Source organism: Cannabis sativa, chromosome 5 (genome assembly GCF_029168945.1).
Source record: "Cannabis sativa cultivar Pink pepper isolate KNU-18-1 chromosome 5, ASM2916894v1, whole genome shotgun sequence".
NCBI lineage: Eukaryota > Viridiplantae > Streptophyta > Magnoliopsida > Rosales > Cannabaceae > Cannabis > Cannabis sativa.
Window position 1 is genome coordinate 1,059,373 of NC_083605.1, and position 23,382 is coordinate 1,082,754.

The window sequence follows — 23,382 nt, forward strand, 5'->3', positions numbered from 1 at the left end:
ACCAAAACTTGCATACACTTCAAATTCATACTCCATGGATTATAATTATCATAGCAGGGCATTAGAACACATAAATTAAGCTTTTAATCCTCAACAAACTATGCATCCAAAAATCAGATTATAACAACAATCAAGATAAGCTCAAAACTTGAGCTGCATCATCAAAATTCTCCATTCAAGAGCTTGAACACCAAAACTAAAACTCATGCTTGTAAACAACCAAAATAGAACCAATATTCAGATTTTTAATACAATCACAACTTTAAAAACTCACTAAAGTAGTCTAGACTCTAGATGCATAACCCATAGTTTTACAAGTTCAAACAGAATCATCAATTTCACTTCAATCCACTACAACATACATTCAATCACCTTGAACATCAAGAGCACAAGAAATTATCACAATAATTTGCATTTAAACTTAGAAATTCAGAGGTTAAGGCAATTACCTCAAGCTTTTCCAACAAACTTGCACCAACAATCACAAATCCAAACTTTATTCAAGATGACTTTTTAAGAATTAACAATTTGGAAGAGATGAGAAATAGAGAGGGTGAGGGAATCGATTTTAGGGCTGGACAAAACCAAAAAAATGCATGCAATTTTCTACCAAAATTCTTTTTGTTGATAATCAAATAAGTCACAACCTACTCCTATGTGCTCGACCACAAAATTGTCTCAACACACTGGTACTCCAATGAAGAATCCTACAATGTATCGAAATGTGTCAGGAGCACTTCAATATCTCACCATGACCAAACCCGATATTGCTTTTGCCGTAAATTGATTAAGCTAATTCTAGTAGACCCCTACGTCAGATCATTGGAGTGCGTGTAAAATAATTCTGAGGTATCTCTCAGGCACTCTTGATGGAGGATTGCAATTCAAACCAGCCACAACACTTGATTTACAAGAGTTTATTGATGCAGACTGGGCTGGCTGCTATGATGATCGAAAGTCTACATTAGGGTATTACATTTACTTTGGTGAAAACTTGGTGAGTTGGTGCTCTAAGAAACAAATAGTAGTGGCTAGAAGCAGTTTGAATTTGAGTATCGTGCTCTTGCTCTAGCCACAACTGAACTAGTATGGATCTAATCCCTGCTCAAAGAAATTGGTTTCCAAAGTCAGCATTGTCCCATACTCTGGTGTGATAACTTAAGAGTTGGATCTCTAGCCTCCAATCCTGTATTTCATGCTCGTACTAAACATATTGAAGTGGATCTTCATTTTGTAAGAGACAAAGTTCTAGCTCAAGAATTGGATGTACGGTATGTGGACACCACACACCAGCTTGCTGATATTTTCACAAAAACCACTGGCTGAAACTCCTTTTCATCACTTTAAGAACAAGTTAACACATGGTCTTGACATGTGCAACTTGAGGGGGGATGTTATTGGAATACAAGAAGAGCACACCAGTTGGTTAATTTTAGTTTGTTTTTGCTCAGCTAGTTTGTAACAACTTTCTATTGTATTTGTTAGTCTTTCTCTTCTTGTAATTCAACAATATAAATAAAACTTAGTGCCAATCTAATTTAGATTGAGTGATTCTCTCTCTGTCTCTCTCCATTGTTTTTAGTTTTCACAATACTAAAAAAAACTTACATCTAATTTAAAGATATTAAAAATATGTAAATTATTGTACACATCAAAAACATTTGTGGGTGAAAGTAATATTACAATAAAATGTTTTTTGCGATTAAAAACTATCCAAAAAAAATTATTAGTAAAAACAGTCATTTTTTTAACCCATAATAAATAAAAGAAAAATGCTAAAGGACACTCATATTATCTAAGACCCTTGTGAGATGTAATATCGATGTTGGTGTAAGAGTTTCACTTATTTTACTTTAATAAAGATTATAGAAAACCGCTAACTAATACTAATTATAAGTCATCACCTCATAATATTACTAGACATATTGATGTCCAATTACAATGCTCTCAATAAAACTATTACTATCTAGCATTATTCAGCTAACTTAATTTTATAATATATATACTAGTAAGTAGTGATATTACTTTATCAAGTACTAGCTAGCTTCTTCATTACCTTTGTGAAATTGAATAAAAGGGTCCCCCATGCAAGTATCTAGTCTGAAATTTTACTATATGCTTTTTTCCTTTTCTCTTTTGGAACAATACAAGGAACTTAGCAGAAATGAAAGATTTGATTTTATATATTTGAGAGATAATGAGATTGAAAATAGAGAGCAAAAAGACATGGATGGGTTGGTTATAATTCAAAGGCAACATGATAAAAAGGGTTGTAGTTGTGATACTTGGTGTGTTATCTAATAAAAAGGGTATACATTCATGCATGAATATGGCTTTGTATATGTTATCTTTCCATGTATCTTATAAGTTGAATATGACATGATTTTATTTTTATTTTTGGCTTTTTGCTATAGAGACATAAAGAGTTGTTTCTTGATGGGTCTTTTTTGGTCAAATAAAATATTTCTCATCTTGGTCAAGAATTAATATGTCTAACATATTATTTGTACCTTCTAAATGAAACATTGATCATTTGGGTGTATGGGAAGGAGTAAGGGTTAGGTGAAGGATGATTTACAAAGTGATGACTTGGTTCAATGCATATATATGATTTAGGGAAATTCTAAAAAAAGGGTGTACTTTGTGTTTTCCGTTTTAATTTTAATTTTATTTTATATGACAGTGTATATCGTAGTTATTTATGATATTCTGTAAAAAAATTTAAAAAAATTAAAATAATTTAACATGTCAAAAACAAAGTATAAAAAATGTATGTTGCATATGTGCTTTTTTTTATTTTATACGAGTATGAAATATACAGTTTGAACCTTACTTTCTATATTGTACACTATTTTGAATTTCTTAAAAAAAAAAAGAGTATCGTGGTTGGATAGTAGCCATACTGACTAAAATGAATAGATATGATAGATTTTTCTTTCTTTCACATTAGATTAATTTTGAATTTTTTCTGACAGTTATTTTAAGGATAACGTCCATTAAACTTGCTCTAATAACAAATTTAATAATTTAAGTATTTATGTTGAAAAATTAATGAAAACAAACCCAATAATTTAAGTAATTTGTTAATTTTTGACTTGGAAGTGTATGTTATTCATTTTTAAATCACAATGTTTTATATCTAACTTAAACTTTTAATCACAATTTATTGATCTAACTCATTAGTATTACAACATCCACAATACATTGTTCTCTGTGATTTTATCGTTTTCCCAATATTTTGTTGTGTCATACTTGATGCCGTTTTCCTATGATTTTGTCGTTTTCATACAATGTCGTTTCACTTAAAATTTGTCGTTTATTCAGAAAATGTCGTTTTCAAACATAAATAAATATTTTATCTTTTTTCTGACCTTTGTTGTTTTTTTTTCGTGTGCAATTTTATAGTTGTTGTCGTTTTCCTCATCAATTTTGTCGTTAGCACTTTATTATATAAAATCAGAAACAATATATTACAAATTATTTATTTATTTATAATTAGATTTATTGAGATTATATATTCCCATTAAGCAAAATAGAGATTATATTTTTTTTTTAAGATAATTAGAATTTTTATTCTGTAAATTATGATATGGACTAAATTATGTATTTTCGAACTTTTCAAGCTTTTAAAAATTCTCCTCACATTATTGAAATAATTAGATTAAAAGACTTTTGTTTAATTTTATTAAATTTTACTAATGCGATGATTGTCTATATACTAAATTGTACTTTCTGAACTTTGATATCTACTAAATTGTATCTCTCGAACTTTAACGTGTACCATATCGTGTCTCTTGAACTTTCTTAAATCTAACAATCTAAATAGTTAGAGAAAAAAATTTTAACGGTTTGAAAAGTTCAAAAAAAATATAATTTAATACATATCAAAGTTCGAGAGAGAAAAATCTTAATTAACTATTCTAAAAACCATTATTAATTTTATAGATTTTTTTTATTGACTCATTAAATATTTTTTAATAATATAACTTGATTCTAATTTCTTTTTTTAAGATCTAAAAATAATAACATCATTATTGAATACTGACTTATATATATTATATATATTTGTTTATAGTAATACTAGAAAGAAACACCATTAAAAATCAAACATGGAACCTCACTGGTAAAACAAATCTCACTCAAATATTTACTGAACCTCCTTGAATGGTTGATGAAGGTGATCATTCAAGTAAAGCTCAGCCAGGGCAGTATGCAATGCAGCTCCAATTGGAAGAACATCTTCATCAAGAAAGAAAAAAGGCGAGTGGGGTGAGTGTACCGAACCCACTTCCTCATTTCTGATTCCAATGCTAAGCATGGTTCCCGGGATTGATTCTTGGTAGAAGGCGAAATCCTCACCCGCCATCACTTCCTTGTCATCCTTCACATTCTCGGAACCAAGCAAAAGGCTTCCAACTCTCTTGACATGCTCGTGTAGCCGTTCATCGTTTACAACAGCAGGTAACAATGGATGTTCTTCTTCTCTAGTGCTGACAAACGCGGTGCATCTATGCACCGCAGCCTGCCCTTCGATAACCTACAAGAGCGAAAAACGGAACAAATGTATGAGAACAACAACTCTTCAGACTGACCATGATTTCATAGACATGCTTGGCCAGCAGATGCAAATTTTGGTTTCGAAAATGAGTAAACTCGCTCGCCTTTGTTATTAATTCAAAACCAATTTCGACAATGAGTTGAGTAAACGCAGGGTCGGCCCGGAGTAATAATGGGCCCAAGAAATTTGTTGAGTGTGTGTTTATCTGAAGTAAAATGTGAGTATTATTGGACCTTTTTTTTACAAAAATTTTCAAAAATATCATTTTTTTTCAATGCAAAAAATATACTACATAAAAATTTGAGATTATTTTACAAAAACAACAAAAAAAATTATAAAAATACAGTTTTACGGAATTTTAAACATTTTTACGATTGTTTTGATTTTATTTACAGATTATATGGTCATTTATGTTGTACTCTTGTTAATTTATTGTTGATTTTTTGTTACTTGTATGTTATTTTTTGTTGTTGTTTTGATGTTATTTAGATGCTATTTTCATGTTATTTTATGTAGCTTTTTTGTTGTTTTCGTGTTGTTTTTATGTAATACCGTAAAAATGTTAAAAAGAAAAATTAAACGTAAAAATATAATTTTTTTACAAAAAATGGTGCCTTACGTAATTATCCCTAAAAATTTTGGGCTCTGGATTTGAGTGGGCCCTAAGCACAGACCTAACCCGCCTTAGCCCAAGGCCAGGCCTAAACGATGAATCGTATGAATTAGGTCCGGAGAAAACTACTAAAGTTGGTTTCTATTGAAAAATCTTTTTCGAGCTAAAAGCTAAAAGCAAAAGAAGTGTTTTTGGAGCTTTAAAAGCCCAAAAACAGCTTTTAAAAGCCGAGCCAAGCGGGGCCTTAAAGTACTTGAAGAAAAAAGGATGTGTTGTACCTCTTTCAACCGACGAATGAGTTGGTGCAAACCATCAGTTGTGCGGCTTCTGAGTGTACCTCCGAATTCAACATATGATGGACTTACATTGTTTGCAGTCCCACCTCTAACAAAGGTGACTGATAGAACCTTCATCAAAACAATGTATCAAAACAATATGAACAAAAAAAAACATACATACACATGCTTTCGAGTTTGGAGAGAAACCAAATATGTACCTGACTGCTGAGGGGATCGAGTTCCCTTGACACAAGCTGTTGTAATGCCAAAATTGAAAACGAAACAGCAATGATCGGATCAATATTTTGATGGGGTTCGGCGGCATGGCCTCCTCTTCCTATGATTTTTGCTTCAAATGAACTTACAGCAGCTAAGAGAGGTCCTGACTTAGATCTTATGGTTCCAGTTGGTGATGTGAAATCGACATGCATTCCAAATATTGCTTCAGCAACACCAAGAGCACCTTGTTTTATCATGTGTGATGCACCACCACCACCCTCTTCACCAGGTTGGAATAGAAGTCTCACAGTTCCCTTACCAAAATAAATATAAGGAAAAGTGTTTTGACATCAACAAAAGGTTGTTTTTTCTTTACCATGGTAATAGAATCCATCCAAGAAGCTTAGGGTACTTTTGGTTGGAATGAATGAAAATAAGAATCCGAATAAAATTAATTTTTTTTATCTGTATTAGAATAGTCTTTCAACCTATTTTGAAGTTGAATAACCATTCCACCAAATGTGAAAAAGTCATTCAATTAATTGAAAAGGTAAATAGTAGCATAAGTATCCAAAGTTTCAAGTTTGTAAGTGGCATAAATCTAATGTTTATTTTTAGAAGCACAAGTACCCGATGTTTGTAAAACTGTAATTTTTCTCTAATTTCATCAGTACAAACTCTGTTATTGTCTTAAACATAGCACATATAAAACAGAAGACACAGATTCTAGATCATTGGGTCTAGACAAAATCATAAAATATCAGTTACTTCTGAATGTTTTAACAAATTTAAAATAGAATTGTACTGGCGAAACTGGAGGAAAATTACAATTTTACAAACATTGAATACTTATACCTCTAAAAATTAACATTGAATTTATACCGCTTACAAACTTAAAACTTTGGGTAGCCGCTATTTACCCTGATTGAAAATACAAACAAACAAATGAATAGAATAAAATTTGACCATTTACCATTCCATAACCCCCAACATAACACACCCTTATTGTCTAGCCAAAGAACATACAAACCAATTCATTTGCCTCAAAATTTAGATAAAAAAAGACACAAACAATGTCTTTATTCTAACAGAGGTGGCAACACTGGCTTGTGTTGTTCTCCAAATTTCAGATGACAACAAATGGATTTACAAAGCAATATTGTAACTTCATGAAGGTCAATTATATCTTACTTATTGAACTAATAATAACAATATTTGAGGAACAAGAAATCTATATCAAAACACTAACCTGAAGTTTGTGTTTCCTTTGGCTAAGCAACTTAGCTGCACCAAGAAGCATAGTTGTATGTGCATCATGACCACATCCATGCATTTTACCATCAACCTTACTCTTATGCTCCCATTCAACAAGTTCCTACAAATTAACATGAAACCCCAATCAAACAATCCATAATCAATATCATCAATCATCCCCTTTAACAATCCAAACATTTAAAAAATAATGTGTTTGAAAGTTTTTGAGAAGAAAGATTTGAACTTTACTTACTTTCAAAGGAAGGGCATCCATGTCAGCCCTCAAAGCCACAACAGGTGGAAAACCAGTGCCAATCTCAGCAACAATGCCAGTTTGGGCAAATGGGTAAGAATAAGAGACACCAAGTTTATCTAATTCACTTCGAATAAGAGCACTGGTATTGTACTCTTCGAATTTAAGTTCTGGGTTTTCATGGATTTGCCTCCTTATTGAGACCAACCAGTCTTTTTCCTGTTTGGCTGCCTGGAAAATCTCATTGGCGTAATGGGTATTGCAGAGAGAGGAAGGAAAGAGAAAGAGTGAGAAAAGAAGCAGAGAATGGAGAATCAGAAACCAACCCATTTGAATTTTTTGCTTGATTTTTCATAAAGTTACAATCTTTACATGATTAAAACATGAAAATGTTGGAGATTGATGATGGGTTTTTTGGTTTGTTGGTTGGTTGGTTGGTTGGTTGGTTGACCAAAGAAAAGAAAATAAAAAAGAGGTCTTTTAATGGAGAAGTTTACAGTGGACTGATTCAACTTCTTCTCTTTGTTGTGACAAACAACTACCTATTATCCTTAATTTTGGTTTTTCTAATCTCTTCTATACCCAGCTCTGTCTCATGTACACAAAAACGACACTGAATAAACCGAAAATATATGCAAAACGACAGCAAGTCCAACAGAACAAACAAAAGAGTTTAATATTGGATAAGATTTTGGCTGGAAAATAAGCTGGATTTTTTAAAGTACAACTTCTTTTATTCAAAATATAATAAATAGAGAATCACTTGTAGATTTAAGTGGTTGGGATCTTTGAGGTAAAAAAAAAAAAAAAAAATATCTTAAAGGGCAGGTGGTGTTTAAGCGGCTCTTATGTGTCAATATCGTTATTGGTCCAATTAATTATCGGGTCCCATATAATTTAATTTAATAATTTTTATGGAGTACCGTTAACAATCGCAACGCGACATGTCGAGAAGGTGCTAGGCACCACTGGTGCTTAATAGCAATACTCAAAAAAAAAATATCTGGTTTGAGTAGAATCTCTCACTAGGGGTGATGGTCGGGTAATACGGATTGTAATTTTTTTTTTTAAACTAAACGGTATATGTGATTTTTGTAATTTATCAAACCGCACCGTGAGATCTTAAAATCATAAAAATTACACCGCGAAAATATAGTGCGATTTGAACAGTTTATACTATTATTATTATCAAACATTATAATAAAAATTTAAAAATTAATTTAATAAAGTTTTAATATCATAACATATATACTAATCATTAAGTCATTGTATTGAATTGTTTCTAAAAAAATAATATAATATACATATATATTTGTTCCTGTACGAAAAAAAGCATAAAAATCATAATGTAAAAATTAGTAACTTTGTAATATATAGTGTGGTGTTGTTTGAACCGCAAACTGCACCACACCGCGCGGTTTGACAAAAATACGAACCTTAACTGCACCTCAAAAGATTTCAAACTATATTTATCTCTCATATTTCTGTAAAAAAAATTTTACGAGCATCTCTAATTATGCTCTGTAAATACACTAATTAGCTAAAATAGGGAGTAAGCCTAAAAAAAATAAATTCTACCATGAAAAATTACATCTCTATAATAAAGAATGGATAGGAAGTTTCTTATTTTTTTACTATTTTTTTTAATATTATTTTAATCAAAAGTACTAATTTTTTTTTTTTGGAGAAAATCAAAAGCATTATTATATTTTTTAATTATTTCATCAAATTAATTTATATGTAATAAATTTACATTATAATAGTATCTGCTACACAAATTTTTTTATATTTTTATTTTATTTTTCATTAAAACAATTATCTATTCTTCTAAAAATTCTAATTATTCTTGGTATGATATTTAAGAATCTCATTATTATAACTCAAAACAAGCATGAAAATTCCTCCATTTGTGAAATTGGATATGAAGTATGAAAAATGTCCTCTTTTTAGTTTGGACAAAAAATGGATTGAAAGTGAAACCTCCCCAAACATATATCAATAATGATACTAATTAAATATTTTACTTTCAAACATTAGTTATGTATTTTGCAAAATACTAACAACAATCATTTGTCTAAAGTTAAAAAGAAGATACTAAGAATCTCAAACAACAATCAAGTGATTGCATAAACTATACAAAACTTTTATACACGCAATATCAATAATTTTTATAATTTTCTATAATATATATATAATAAATAAATTAGATTGATGTTACATTCAATGCACGAATTATAAAATTTTTTAATTAAGTAAAATTAAGCATAATACATATATTTATTTTTTTTAATTAAGTACGTAATCTATTTTTTTTGAATTTTTAAAATAGAATTTAAAATTTTGATAGACTTTTTTTAGCTATAGCAATTATATTTGTGTGCCTTTTGAATTGTTGTTGAGTTGAATTATCTTTTTTATTATTATTATTTCAAAGTTAAAAATATATACAATATTTTAAGTATTTTAAATTAAAATAAAAATTTTCTTATATAAAATATCCACATCATTTTAATTTTTAAATATATATAATAATATTATAAAATTAATCAAAAATATTCTAATAATATATTCTATTAAAATTAATATAAGAAATCAAAACACACTTTAACTAAAAATTCTATTACATAACTATATTTTATAATTACTTCTTCATCACTAAGATAAAGAATTATAATGGCTCCCTCCTCCAATGCAGTTTGATTCATCATCAGTCATCACCATGGTTCTCCATCTCAAGCTAATAAAAAGAAGAAGAAAATATCATCATACATTTTCTTTCAAAATCAACTTCTCACAAATAATAAAAATTAATAACATAATACAATATTGTTAATTATAATAATAATAATAATAATAATAATAATAATAATAATAATAATAATAATAATAATAATAATAATAATAATAATAATAATAATAATAATAATAATAATAATAATAATAATAATAATAATAATAATAATAATAATAATAATAATAAAAAGCTTATCTATAAAGCCTAGTGTAGTATAGTTTTTTTTTTCCTAAAAGAAAAATAAATCATAGACTAAAAAAGTTTAAGCTACTTTCAAATTAATCAAAAATATATATTTTAATTTTTATTAATTTAACAAAAAATGATATTGCAGTATAAATAATTAGAAAATATAAAAATTTCAATGAAACTTACAAAATAAATATTCTTTGATTTTTTGAAAAAGACTTCACTGAAAATGTAAGTAAAAAAAAATTATAGTTATAAAAATATTTATGAAAATTACTCCAAAGAGGCACATTATCCTCTTGCTTTAGCTTTCAAATTTGGTAACCATGGAAAAATGAGTGAAGAGAGTATTCAAAGCTTCTTTTTGAGAAAAACCTGAGTAATGGGCTAACTTAACTAATATATAAATATATATATTTATATATTCACATCATAAATTTATGATAAATATTAATAGTGGCAAACTCTAAAAAGTACTTTAGATTCATAATTTTACACAAAGCCTCAAACAAAATATTTCTACATGAAACAAAAACTGAAGTCATTCCAAGTTTGAATTATACTATACAAAGATGTAAACTTGGATATATTTTAAAACAAAATCTAACATACTTAATCTGTACTCTACAAAAGCCTAGCTCCATTTTTAAAAGTATTAAACTAGACATTTCCATATGCTAGTGAAACTTATAAACAAGACTGCAATGACAGCTACCCGAAACATCATCGAAAATGTTTGGTTTGAACCACCCAAAGAAGTCTTCAACACCTTCTTGCCTGTATCTTGGATTGTGAATGATCTTGTTTTCATTTTCCCATAATATTCTCTAGATGTTCCTTTTTCGAGTGGCTCGTCGGGGTGATCATTGGCGTGATGTTCTGCATCTTTTTCCTGCTACGAATAACACTTAACAATTTAGAATCTGTGCAGATAAGAAAAACCCGAGTTGGTTCTATGTTATGTTGTTGCAGATTCGAAACTAATTATTACCTTGTTCATAGTTGTGTTTGGTTCCTCTTCGGGTTTACTAAAGGATTTGAAGCTGCAGCTTATTTGAAGTTTACGCTGCAAGCGTATTCTTTTCGGTGCATCACCATGTCTAGCCCTTATTTCATCAGGGGTCATTTGATTTTGCCTGGGTTGAGACCTTCTTCTAATTTGAATTACAGCATCATTACTTAAAACCGGTTTCAAATCATTGATAGGATTAAGGAATTCTTCCCCGAACTGCATAGAACGAAAAACAATGTTAAGGCCACATTCAACAGAAACAAAAACACAAGATGCACTGTGCAAATCATTTGAAAAGTTTCAGTCTTTCATCTACCTCAGCCATATCACCCTCATCAGAAATCACACTCCTCGTAGCATGGACATCAGTGACCTGAATACTTCCACTGCTCAATTCTTCAGAGCCATTCTGCTCAAAATCATTGAGAATGGAATTCAGGAACTGAGTAATATCGTCGGACTCATTTGTCCCATATTGATTTTCCCCCGTGCCAGGGTAATAGGCGCAAGTTGATCCTAGCTCCGATTGCATCTGGGAATGCAAGGGCGAAAACATTTTGCAATCTACATATGTCTCAGATGGGGGATCATAAAACATATCCAAGTCTTGCCTTAGCTGAACATCAACCTGTGACACAAAGGCAATGGTTAAAAATGGAACCAACATAACCGAAAACACTACCAAACATCAATTAAGACCCTTTCCTCACCTCACTAGTACTTTCCTCTTTCACATTATCTTCTGCCTCATTAGCATCACAGCCAAAATCAGTACCTATTTCCTCAGGTGTTTTGGCTGCAGGATATTCCATCCTTATCGAAACCTTACTCTCTTGCTCTACACAAGGCAGAGGCTCCTGAGCTACTGCTAGATCAGACTCTTCATCATCAATAGAACATTGTGCGTTAGGAGATGACAATGCTGGTTCTGCGTCCTCACACTTGTAACTCTCAACAGTCTCGTCTTGTTTCTTGAAAAGACGACAAATTACAAAGGGATTCTGAAACAAAGAAAACAAGTTAATACAATCAAACCAACACTAAATCTTAAAGCAAAGCTAGATACAATACAACATTGAAGAACTAACTACCTGACCGGGGTTAGTTCCATCGAGTTCCTTCAACGTGGGGCGGTATTCATGCATTACCCAATTAGTCCTCTTACCCTTAGGAGCACGCCCTGTGTAGAAAACCAGTGTCTTCTTCATACCAATCTCAGTTGTTCTTCCAGACCTTATCTTACGATCTTTACCAGTTGCTTTCCAATACCCTGCATTTGTAGCACGGTTTAACCTATTTCCATTTGGGTATTTTCTGTCCTGAGGACAGAAGAAGAACCACTCTGGATCCCTTGTTGGTATAACTGATAAATCTGATCACCCAAAATCAAAGTATTCTAATTCAGACAAAATATTTTGAATTGAAGATCAAAGCTCAAAACTTTATTAACCAAAATGAATTCAATTCAATCGACACATCTAATCAAATCTTTAATAATCACAATCAGCCAATACCTAAAAAGCAAATCTTTCTAATTTCAAACTAAAACTATCCAAAAATCAAAACTTTACGCTGAAAAATTAATGGAATTAAAAAACAGAAAACAAGCATTACCAGGCATATCCCATGGCTCCAATTTACAAACATCGATTTCGCGAATGACAGAGACTTGTTCATCCTCACCATTGATCTTCAAACGCAGGTAGAAATCAACAAGTTCCTCATCCGTGGGTCGAAATCTAAACCCCAAAGGCAACGAATTCAAAGACGAAACTTTCATTTCACCGACGGCCATTTCCACTCACTCCGACCAAAAAAAAAAACCCAATTTTTCTAACAAAGAGAGAATTAAAGGAAAAGTAGAAGAAAAAGAGAAGAACCCTTTTGACAAAAACCCCTTAAAAAAGCAGAGCCCTAGGAATCGCTATCGAGATTCAGCGAGTTCAGTTGAAAATTTTCGGATTAGAATTGTTGTGTGTGGCCCATGGTTTCGCTTTTTTTACTACTCAGCTGAGAAGAAAGTGAGTCGAATCGCTGAGTTGGGTGAACGAGTGACGAGTCAGTTCTTTTATTTAGTTTAATTATTTATATATTAAAAAAGACCAAATCAAATCATACCCGCGTTTTTTAACCGCGTTAATTTTAACCCCTATATTTTCTCATAATTACAGATATGCCATTCTCTATATTGTACGATTTACTATTGGAGTTTTGTTGTGAGCGTTGAAGGGTATAATGGACAATTCACGGAATGAGAAAACGGTATGTGAAAATGAGTTGAGTTGGCAAACCAATTATATTTTGACACGTAAGCAACCGTGTCACGTGATGAAGAAGGTGGGTCCGGTTGTTCTTGAATCTCGACGCAGTAGGTTCCACGCTCTTTCCAAAATTTTAATTAAATATTAAATCAAAAATATAAAATATTTTTTTTTTGACAAAAAAAAATTATAAAAATATGTTATTCTAGAAGTTATTTAAAAAAAAATCATTTTCTTGCTTTTTAGAATGTAATAATAATATTTGGTCAAACCTCAAAATATAGGTGAGAGATGAGCATTTATTTTTTAAATAATTATTTTATTTATTAAATAGTAAATTTAAGAGGGGCAAACCAAACAAGGTTGTTAAACGCGGTGCAAAAACCTGGGATGAGGAATAGAGAGGGGTATTTTAGTAATTTCAGATTTTATTTTGGGACCTGGTTATGCAATTTAGAAACTTCGAGGTTAAGGAAACAAATAATAGAATTAAAATTTTATATATAAAATAAAAACTGATTGAAAATAAAATTAACAGTGGATTGGGAAAGATGAAAGTGACATTTTTTTTAGCTAAATATCAAATTCATTTTTTTTTTTGAAATAGAAATTCATTTTAATTATTGTTGCTCATTGGTCAATGATAGTTTTTAATTTACAATACATAAAAAATAACTATGTATTTAATTTTGGTTTATTGTTAAAAAAAAAAAATTGGTCCATTGTTTATTAAATAAAATCTTTTATCTTTATTTTATTACATTAATGTTTTTTTATTTAGTTTATTATATCTTTTATTTTTGTAATTAAAAGAAAATAAATGATCTCATGGGAGATTTGAAAATTCATTTAAATGAATATATATATATATATTTATAATAAAAATAAGGTAAAAATACCTTGTTTTCTTTTTTTAAAGAAAAAAACTAAAATGAAGTGAAAAAAATAATTTTAGTAGGTTTTTAAGATTTATAATTCTAATAACTAATTTATAAGTATTTACATATAAAATTCTTTATTTTATTTGGTTGCATCAATTTATTGTGAATAAAATAATAATAATAATGGTGTAATGACTAGCTTTATTAAAATTTTGCCCAAGAAAAATAAGTAAATGAACAAAATTGTGCATTTTATTTATATAGAAGTAATAAGTGGTTCACCTTTGTTTAAGATTTATCCTTAGTAAGTATATGTATATGAAAAGTATATAATTAAATAAAGGGAATAACTTTTTATTAGCTCAATAAAGACTATTCACTATTGAGCCTTATGACTTAGGAGAAATATAAAGTTATTTAGTGATTGGACAAAAGAAAATGAAATGTTTCTAATTAGATAGAGACATTTCTAAGTTTATTCATATTAGTATGACTTTCACTTTCTTCTCCTAAACTATATTATACAATCGATTCTTTTTCAATAAACACAAAATAAAATAAATTAATCAAGCTTATTTCCATAAATATATAATAAAAAATTACGAAAAAGAAAAAGAGATTTTATCCTCCACTACTAGCCATTTGTTAATTAAAATATTTTATTTAAACTTTAGGTTTAGGCATTTCATTGTGTATTGGAAGAAAACAAAAAGAAAAACCTCTCAAAGATTTTTTTCTTTTTTAAAAAAAAAATGGAGAAAAGCTTCAAAGTTTGGTTTGGAAACTATGCTTTTTATTAATAGGCACACAACCACCCCTTAATTAATGCATTTAAAATATATAATTAAAATTCCGAAAAAGAAATATTAAAATAATTTAACAATAGACACATACTTGTTAGGCTAAAATTAGTCTAAGTTTCGGGTCGTATTTTCAGTTAGTTTTCACTCTTGTTTCTAGTTTTAGGGCTATTTTACGCTTGATTCTTTTGTTTCAGGTCCTTGGGTGTTTAAAGAAAGTATGTACAAGAATTGAGGAAAAATGGTGAAAGAATCGAGAAGAAAAACCAAAGTTTGTGTCGCTGCCTGTTCCAGTCGCGACTGGGAACATGGCAGTCGCGACTGGGAACATGCCAGTCGCGACTGGGAACATGCCAGTCGCGACGGGAACATGCCAGTCGCGACGGGAACTGGCAGAGAGGATCTCGAAGTTTCAAAGTTTAACCCCGTCGCGACGGGGGCTGCCCGATCGCGACGGGGACCCCGATGACGGGATTTTGGGCGGTTTCGTAATTTCACGAATTTTAAAGATGAGAATTGGTTTAAATAGTGAGGGTTCGTGAAAATTAGGGATTATTCAGAATTGGAACCCTAGAAACAAAGGAGGAGGCTAGAAGAGCGGCTTGTGGCGACCCGGATCAATTGCTTCAACTAGTTCTTTCTCTTCTCTTTAATTTTTCTATGTTCTTTTCTATTTCAATGTTAATTATGGATTTGATTATGGATGTTTTGAACTAAACTCCTATTTAGGGAGAATGATGAATGTTGTTTAAGTTTTTCTTAGTTAATGATTAATTGTCATTCCTCCATCTTGATTGTGAATACTATTCATATTTGTGTTTAATTTCCATGTGCAAGATTGATCACCTTTTACATGTTTTATGATCTCAATTCAAAATCTGAAAAGTGAGAATTGAGAATGCTAAAATTGGATAGTCTAGGTTTTGATGTGAAACGAAAGTATTTACATAGCCTTTGTGACATTTAGATTATTGCTTAATGCTGATTTCATGTTGGTTTAATTAAGAGATTAATTAGAGAGCATGAGATTTAGAACCTAGAAGATCTGAAAAGAGCTAGGTTAATTCATAATCTGTCATTCACTTCAAGAGAAGGATAGCATTTAAACATTAACATTGGTAACTTAACAACAGGATTCGTCTCCCTATTTTCTTATCTTGATTAATCTTCCTTTTGTTAGTTTAATTTTCTGAATTGTTTTATTTAATTCATAAAAAGTATTCTTTTACCAGATAGAATCAATAGTATAATTTAGTAGTAATTAGTCCAATTCCCTGTGGTTCGACCTCACCTGTGTGAGTGTACTACTTGATTGCGTATACTTGCGTAGTAATTAATAATTTTAGCAACAAGTTTTTGGCGCCGTTGCCGGGGAATTGTTTAAAGATTAATATTACATAAAATTATACTAACTTCTACTTTGGTTAATTCTTTTGCTTATTTCTAATTTGTTTCTTTTAGATTAAATTTTGTAATATTATTAAAAATTAAATTTTGTTCTAATTTGGTTTTTCTTTTTAGTTTTAGTATTAATTTTGTTGTTTCAAATTTTTATCTTTTAATTACTAATTTAGTTTTTTTTTTTTTTATTTTACTAATGTTGTACTTATGAGTTTGACCTGCAAGATAAATCCAGATGTTATATCTTGAGGATTTTGCCCAACAACACAATGAATCATTCTATTCTGCTTGGAGGAGATTTAAAGAGCTTGGAGAGAGATGTTATCCCACTTTCTCAAGTGGATGTTTTACGTGGCTCTTTTATAATGGACTTGATGATGAAACAAAAAGTTGGGTGGATTATGGAGCAGAGGTTACTGGAGAGCCTTTGTTAAGGAGAGGCCATGAAGCAATAAATCTGTTGAATGATATGGCAGATTTTGATTATGATTGGCATTGGAATCCATCACTTCAAGGTTGGAGTCATCAATACCCTCCTTATTGTCCAAACTCACCCCAACCAATTGAAGAAGAGGAGGATATACTATCACTTCCAAAAGAGATTAATCGATTGACGGACATGGTAAAAGCTCTATGTGATCATTTAATGGCGCAGGATTCAGAGAGTTTTAAGGATACTAACTCAAATAACGAAAGTTATGAGAGTTGTTTGAATACAGTAGAAGCACCATCAGATGAATACATAGAAGAGACTGAGCCTAGAATTGAAGAGAAAGAATCCTTTGAAGTGGTTGAAAATTTGGATACATTGGATGCTTGCTCAACAAATGATGAACTCAATTTGGTGAATGAAGAAACATCCATCCTCAATGATGAAATTATTGAAGATCAAATCACAGTCAAGGATGTGGATGGTCATGAGGAAACTGAACAACCAATTGAGAGGTTATTTGAGAAAAGCAAGAAAGAGGTGCCATTGGTGGTAGAAGAATCACTTGTAGTTGTTGATTTGAGGTTGTCAACACCACTATATTATGAACCACCAATGGACCCTTATTTTCCACTAATGTCGCATTCTCCATATTGTATTCTCTTCGAGTTACCAAAGGCTTCTCACCAAGCACATCATCCAAAGTCTTATGTTGTTGGTGCTGATTTTAGTTCAAACTCATCACTTGCCAAGCTTGAAGGCAAGTATAACAACAATTTTCAAGTTTTCTTGCATGACGCTTATTACGGGCGTCAACCGCTTGTTGATGTGGCGTTCAGGTAAGTCCTTCTCACCTTGAATATTATATCACATTGGGGACAATGTGAATCTTTAGTTTGGGGGGAGGGATTTAAAAATTTTTATTTTCTGCACTTTTAATTTTCTGCTTTAATTTTCTGTTTTAGTTAGGAATTGGCAATAAGCTAAACGATGATTGTGTGCTGCTGTTAATGTTATGTGCTCTGAAATTGCAAAATAACTGTGTGCTTAATTTTGTTAACTCTTTGGATTAGTTTGGATGCTTGTATAACATGTGTAAGAATGCAATTTGATGACATGTGAAATATGTTATAATTGTTTTACTATGGTTTGTGGTAAGATTAACTGAATAGCTTAGAACTTGCATGTCTTATTCTTTTGAGGCGAAATCCTTGACAACATTCAATAGGAATATGATTTAGGCATTTGTTGGATAGTTTGAGCCTTTCAAGCCTACCATGAAATGATTATCCTTAGTTAACCCTCTTGAGCCTAAACTTGTTTTATTCTTCACCTGTTGAATCGAAATATGTATCCACACTGTTAATTTTGTCCTCACTATTTTATCAATGATATCATAAGCTATATAATTAGTTTGGGGGAGCAAAATGCATGGTGTGAGAGAAGATAGAAAAAAAAACGTGCAAGATTGAGAAAAAAAATATAAGTTGTAAGATCAATATCACTGAAAAAAAAAAGAAAAAAAATAAAGAAAAAAAAGAAAAGAAAAAAAAAACATGATTCAGGAAAAAATAATAAAATTCAGTGACGTTGAGGATAAGAAGGAAAATAATTTTTCTCAATCATGGCGAGTTGTGGGAATACTTTGGGAAATTTGAAAGTAGAAGAAGCTTGGGGGTTGTTTTTGTGCTTATGATATCTTTAGCCAAAATTGTTTTCATTTTCCAAAGATCTAAGCCATACTCTCTAAACCTCAAAAAGCCCTATTGATTCCGAAAGGATGTTGTCAACATTAGTGGAGAGAGGTAAGCATGCAAGCATATGAGTTATTGGGTAGTGGAATGGTTGGAAAGAGTAAAAACTATTATAACATTGTTTCGATTGTGAAATCATCTTGTGTTTATGCAGTATGTGACAAACTGAGCATCTAAATTAATTGTTAGAGTTGGTGGAATTGAAATTCTAGTTTGAGCAATGGAAGAGAACAGAGCATGAGCAGTAGTATTGTGATTATCTTATAGCGTAGTTAGTAGATTAGTAGTTAGTAGTATATATCTTACTCGAGGGCGAGTAAGAATCTAGTTTGGGGGAATTTGTTAGGCTAAAATTAGTCTAAGTTTCGGGTGGTATTTTCAGTTAGTTTTCACTCTTGTTTCTAGTTTTAGGGCTATTTTACGCTTGATTCTTTTGTTTCAGGTGCTTGGGTGTTTAAAGAAAGTATGTACAAGAATTGAGGAAAAGTGGTGAAAGAATCGAGAAGAAAAACCAAAGTTTGTGTCGGCACTGTTCCGGTCGCGGCGGGAACATGCCAGTCGCGACTGGGAACATGCCAGTCGCGACGGGAACTGGCAGAGAGGATCTCGAAGTTTCAAAGTTTAACCCCGTCGCGACGGGGGCTTTGCCAGTCGCGACGGGGACCCCAGTGACGGGATTTTTGTGCAGTTTCGTAATTTCACGAATTTTAAAGATGAGAATTGGTTTAAATAGTGAGGGTTCGTGAAAATTAGGGATTATTCAGAATTGGAACCCTAGAAACAAAGGAGGAGGCTAGAAGAGCGGCTTGTGGCGACCCGGATCAATTGCTTCAACTAGTTCTTTCTCTTCTCTTTAATTTTTCTATGTTCTTTTCTATTTCAATGTTAATTATGGATTTGATTATGGATGTTTTGAACTAAACTCCTATTTAGGGAGAATGATGAATGTTGTTTAAGTTTTTCCTAGTTAATGATTAATTGTCATTCCTCCATCTTGATTGTGAATACTATTCATATTTGTGTTTAATTTCCATGTGCAAGATTGATCACCTTTTACATGTTTTATGATCTCAATTCAAAATCTGAAAAGTGAGAATTGAGAATGCTAAAATTGGATAGTCTAGGTTTTGATGTGAAACGAAAGTATTTACATAGCCTTTGTGACATTTAGATTATTGCTTAATACTGATTTCATGTTGGTTTAATTAAGAGATTAATTAGAGAGCATGAGATTTAGAACCTAGAAGATCTGAAAAGAGCTAGGTTAATTCATAATCTGTCATTCACTTCAAGAGAAGGATAGCATTTAAACATTAACATTGGTAACTTAACAACAGGATTCGTCTCCCTATTTTCTTATCTTGATTAATCTTCCTTTTGTTAGTTTTAATTTTCTGAATTGTTTTATTTAATTCATAAAAAGTATTCTTTTACGAGATAGAATCAATAGTATAATTTAGTAGTAATTAGTCCAATTCCCTGTGGTTCGACCTCACCTGTGTGAGTGTACTACTTGATTGCGTATACTTGCGTAGTAATTAATAATTTTAGCAACAATACTCTTTCAAAAACTCACTTATGGCACGTTTACTATACAGTAATCAGAATCGGAATAAATTAATGGAGAAATGTAACGGAATAAATGAAAATAATCGGAATCAATATTTGTAATATGTTGTTTACTAAACTTTTTTAGAAATGGAATAGTTGTGATTTATCTTGTTTACTTTATTAGGAAACGTAATCGTAATGCTTAAATTGACTAAATTGCCCTTTTGAGTTAAACTATATTATATGGTAGTTATTTTGCAAGACATATTTTAAAGGACAAAATTGTCATTATATATTTAATATTAAAAATAAAATAAAAATAATAAAAATCCATTACCCTTAATGGCATTCCTTATAAAATTAGTGGGGGAAGTTCTCCATTTCTTTTCTCCCTTATTTAATCAACTTCTCCTTTTCCTAATTTTAATAATGCAAGTAAACAAATGTAAGGGAATGATTACCTTACTATTGATTCCCATTACTTATTAGTAAACATGTCATTATTTCTTTTCTACTTATAAGTGAATTTTTAGGGTTTTTCATTGTGTTAATGAAGGAAATGGGCCTCTAATTAGTTTAAAGGGTTCTTTGTATTATTAACTTAAAAACTTTTAAAGAGCAAGAATGAAAAGATGACATATTCCCTTCACCTTTTACTTTTCATTGCAACTCCTAATTTAAGTTTGTGGCATTTCTTAATGAGACTTTTCAACTTTTGCATGTAACCCTTTACAAAAGAAAATTATAATAATAAGGCCACAAAAGCTAGATATAAGGTTACGAGAAATGTTGAAATATGGACCCCTAACACCCTTCAATATGTTATACTGTTATTTGTACAATTAATACTGTAAATGTGGATTAGATTTTTTGACACGACAAAAAACTGGCACAAGCACGATCCGACACGAAAAAATATGTATTTAGGTACGACACATCACGACACGAGAAATATAAACTTAGGCACGACGCGATACGAAAAATATAGACTTAGACACGATACGATAAGTCCAAAAATATGACACGTAAGTATAAATAAATTAGCTAGAAAGCATAACACATTCAAAAACTCAAAAATTTGATAATAATAACAATGATATATATATTTATCAATTCAAATAATAGTAATATTTAAATTATAATAATTATAGTCATTGTTTATATGATTGTGTGTAACTATTATTAAAAAAAAAGATATAAAAATAACTGAAACTATAAAATATACATAGATTTTAGTATTTAACTCATCAGTTAATGTACTGAAAATACAAAAATATGGAACACGAATTTGAGCTCGTATAAGAAAATAGGTTGACCTATTTAAGAAAAACAGACCGAACCAAATAAAGTACGACACGAATTCGAACACAATACGAAATTGTTGGACTTGTGGATCGTTTTGGGTCTCTATGAAATTGTTACATGGCACAACACGGCCTATATTTTTTTATGACACGACACGATCTATATTTTTTATGGTCCCGCACAATACAACCTGTATTTTAAAAAGCTTGAAAAATATAAGTCGGACTATTACAATACACATATTTATAGTTATGGGTATAATTAAAAATTAAATCTCATAAAAATTTAATGTATATAAAAATAGAGAGTGTTTGTCTCTTTTGATCAAGAGTGTGTTTGTCTGATCTGTTAGTATTGTGTTCTGCTCTTGTGTTATCTGTCTCTTATTGCGCCAATGGCTTCATCAAGCAACGAGGAACAAGTTACCAAAAGATGGGCTGATATTTGCTTGGAAGATGAAGAAGAACACGAGGCTTTATTCGACGATGACTGCATAGGGGAGGAAGAAGCTGATTTTGACTACAGGTGGTGCCTTGTAGGCCGATTACTGTCTGGGAAGGTCTCAGACTTTAAGATCTTTCAAAACATCATGGCAGATTTATGGAAACCTGGTAAAGGGATTACTATAAAAATTCTTGACCAAAACAGGTTTTTATTCCAATTCTACCATGAGATAGATATCCAACGAGTGATCGATGGCAGTCCATGGACATATGATAGAAAGCAACTCATAATTGAAAGGCTGAAACAAGATGAAAATCCAAGAATGGTAGCACTGAATTCTTTGGATATGTGGGTGCAAATCCATGAATTGAAATCTGGATTCAAAACAGATTGGGCTATTCGTGAAGCAGCTCGTTACATCGGTACTCTCGTAACTTCTGATCCTAACAATTTTAATGGAGTCTGGCGTGATTATCTTCGTGTGAGAGTCAAGATTAACGTTGCTGAACCACTCAAGAGGCGGATGAAGTTTCGTAGACGAAATGGCGACTGGTTTTATGCATATTTCAAGTATGAACGAGTTCCCACTTTCTGTTTCATTTGTGGAATCATGGGACATGCTGAGAAGTTCTGTCACAAAGTTTATGATACTCCTGCTGATCAGATTGTCAAGCCTTACAGTCTAGAGATGAAGGCTCCTCTGAAAAGGCAAAGTTTCCTAACCGCTTCTCCATGGCTGCGCACCGGCAAGGAGGACAACCGTGAGATGCACCATGAAGCCACACCGCCAACTGCCACGATAATCCCTGAGATCAATGCGATTCCTAAAAATCAGCAGCAATCAAATGTCAATCATGATCCCATGATTTCGGATTCACAAAATTATGGGAACCAAAATCATTCTCATAATGACCATGTTATCTTGGTCAATGAAAATTCTGCCAGCTTTTCAAATGAGAATTTAATTGAGATAGCTGACTTAAAAAGGAAAAGAATGGAGCTGATTGTTTCAAGTGGGGCCATGACTCTCTCAACAGCAATAACTGAAGATGATGTGGAGAAAAACCAAAATACTTCTGCAGAAGTGAACAATTCAAAAAACTTGCAAAAGGTGGGTCTTGGATTCCAGGCCCACCCAACATTATGAGTACAATTAGTTGGAATTGCCGTGGGCTTGGGAACCCACGGGCCCAACAATTCTTATTTGACATTTGTGTCCAAAAGAAACCCAAATTTGTTTTCCTTAGTGAAACTTTATGTACTAAAGATGTTGTTGAGAAAGTTAAAAATAAATTGGGCTTTGAAGGGTGCTTTTCAATTGATGTCATTGGTAGAAAAGGTGGTATAGCTATGTTATGGCATGTTTCTTCTGAAGCCCATCTGCT

General features: G+C 31.3%; 2 protein-coding genes across 2 annotated transcripts; both read right to left on the minus strand.

The window, feature by feature from the left end:
- Window positions 1-4,031: 4,031 nt before the first annotated feature.
- LOC115716714 (IAA-amino acid hydrolase ILR1-like 3) lies at window positions 4,032-7,817 on the minus strand. Its single transcript, XM_030645589.2, has 5 exons — window positions 7,176-7,817; window positions 6,918-7,043; window positions 5,668-5,982; window positions 5,450-5,578; window positions 4,032-4,537 (listed from the first exon to the last, which is right to left on the minus strand). The coding sequence occupies exons 1-5, from the start codon at window positions 7,503-7,505 to the stop codon at window positions 4,148-4,150; spliced, it is 1,290 nt and encodes a 429-aa protein (XP_030501449.1). The 5' UTR covers window positions 7,506-7,817; the 3' UTR covers window positions 4,032-4,147.
- Window positions 7,818-10,612: 2,795 nt separating this feature from the next.
- On the minus strand, window positions 10,613-13,250 carry LOC133037724 (NAC domain-containing protein 91-like). Its single transcript, XM_061115147.1, has 6 exons — window positions 12,785-13,250; window positions 12,262-12,542; window positions 11,881-12,171; window positions 11,487-11,798; window positions 11,150-11,386; window positions 10,613-11,050 (listed from the first exon to the last, which is right to left on the minus strand). Exons 1-6 carry the CDS (start codon window positions 12,963-12,965, stop codon window positions 10,814-10,816), a joined length of 1,539 nt encoding a protein of 512 aa, XP_060971130.1. The 5' UTR covers window positions 12,966-13,250; the 3' UTR covers window positions 10,613-10,813.
- Window positions 13,251-23,382: the final 10,132 nt, after the last annotated feature.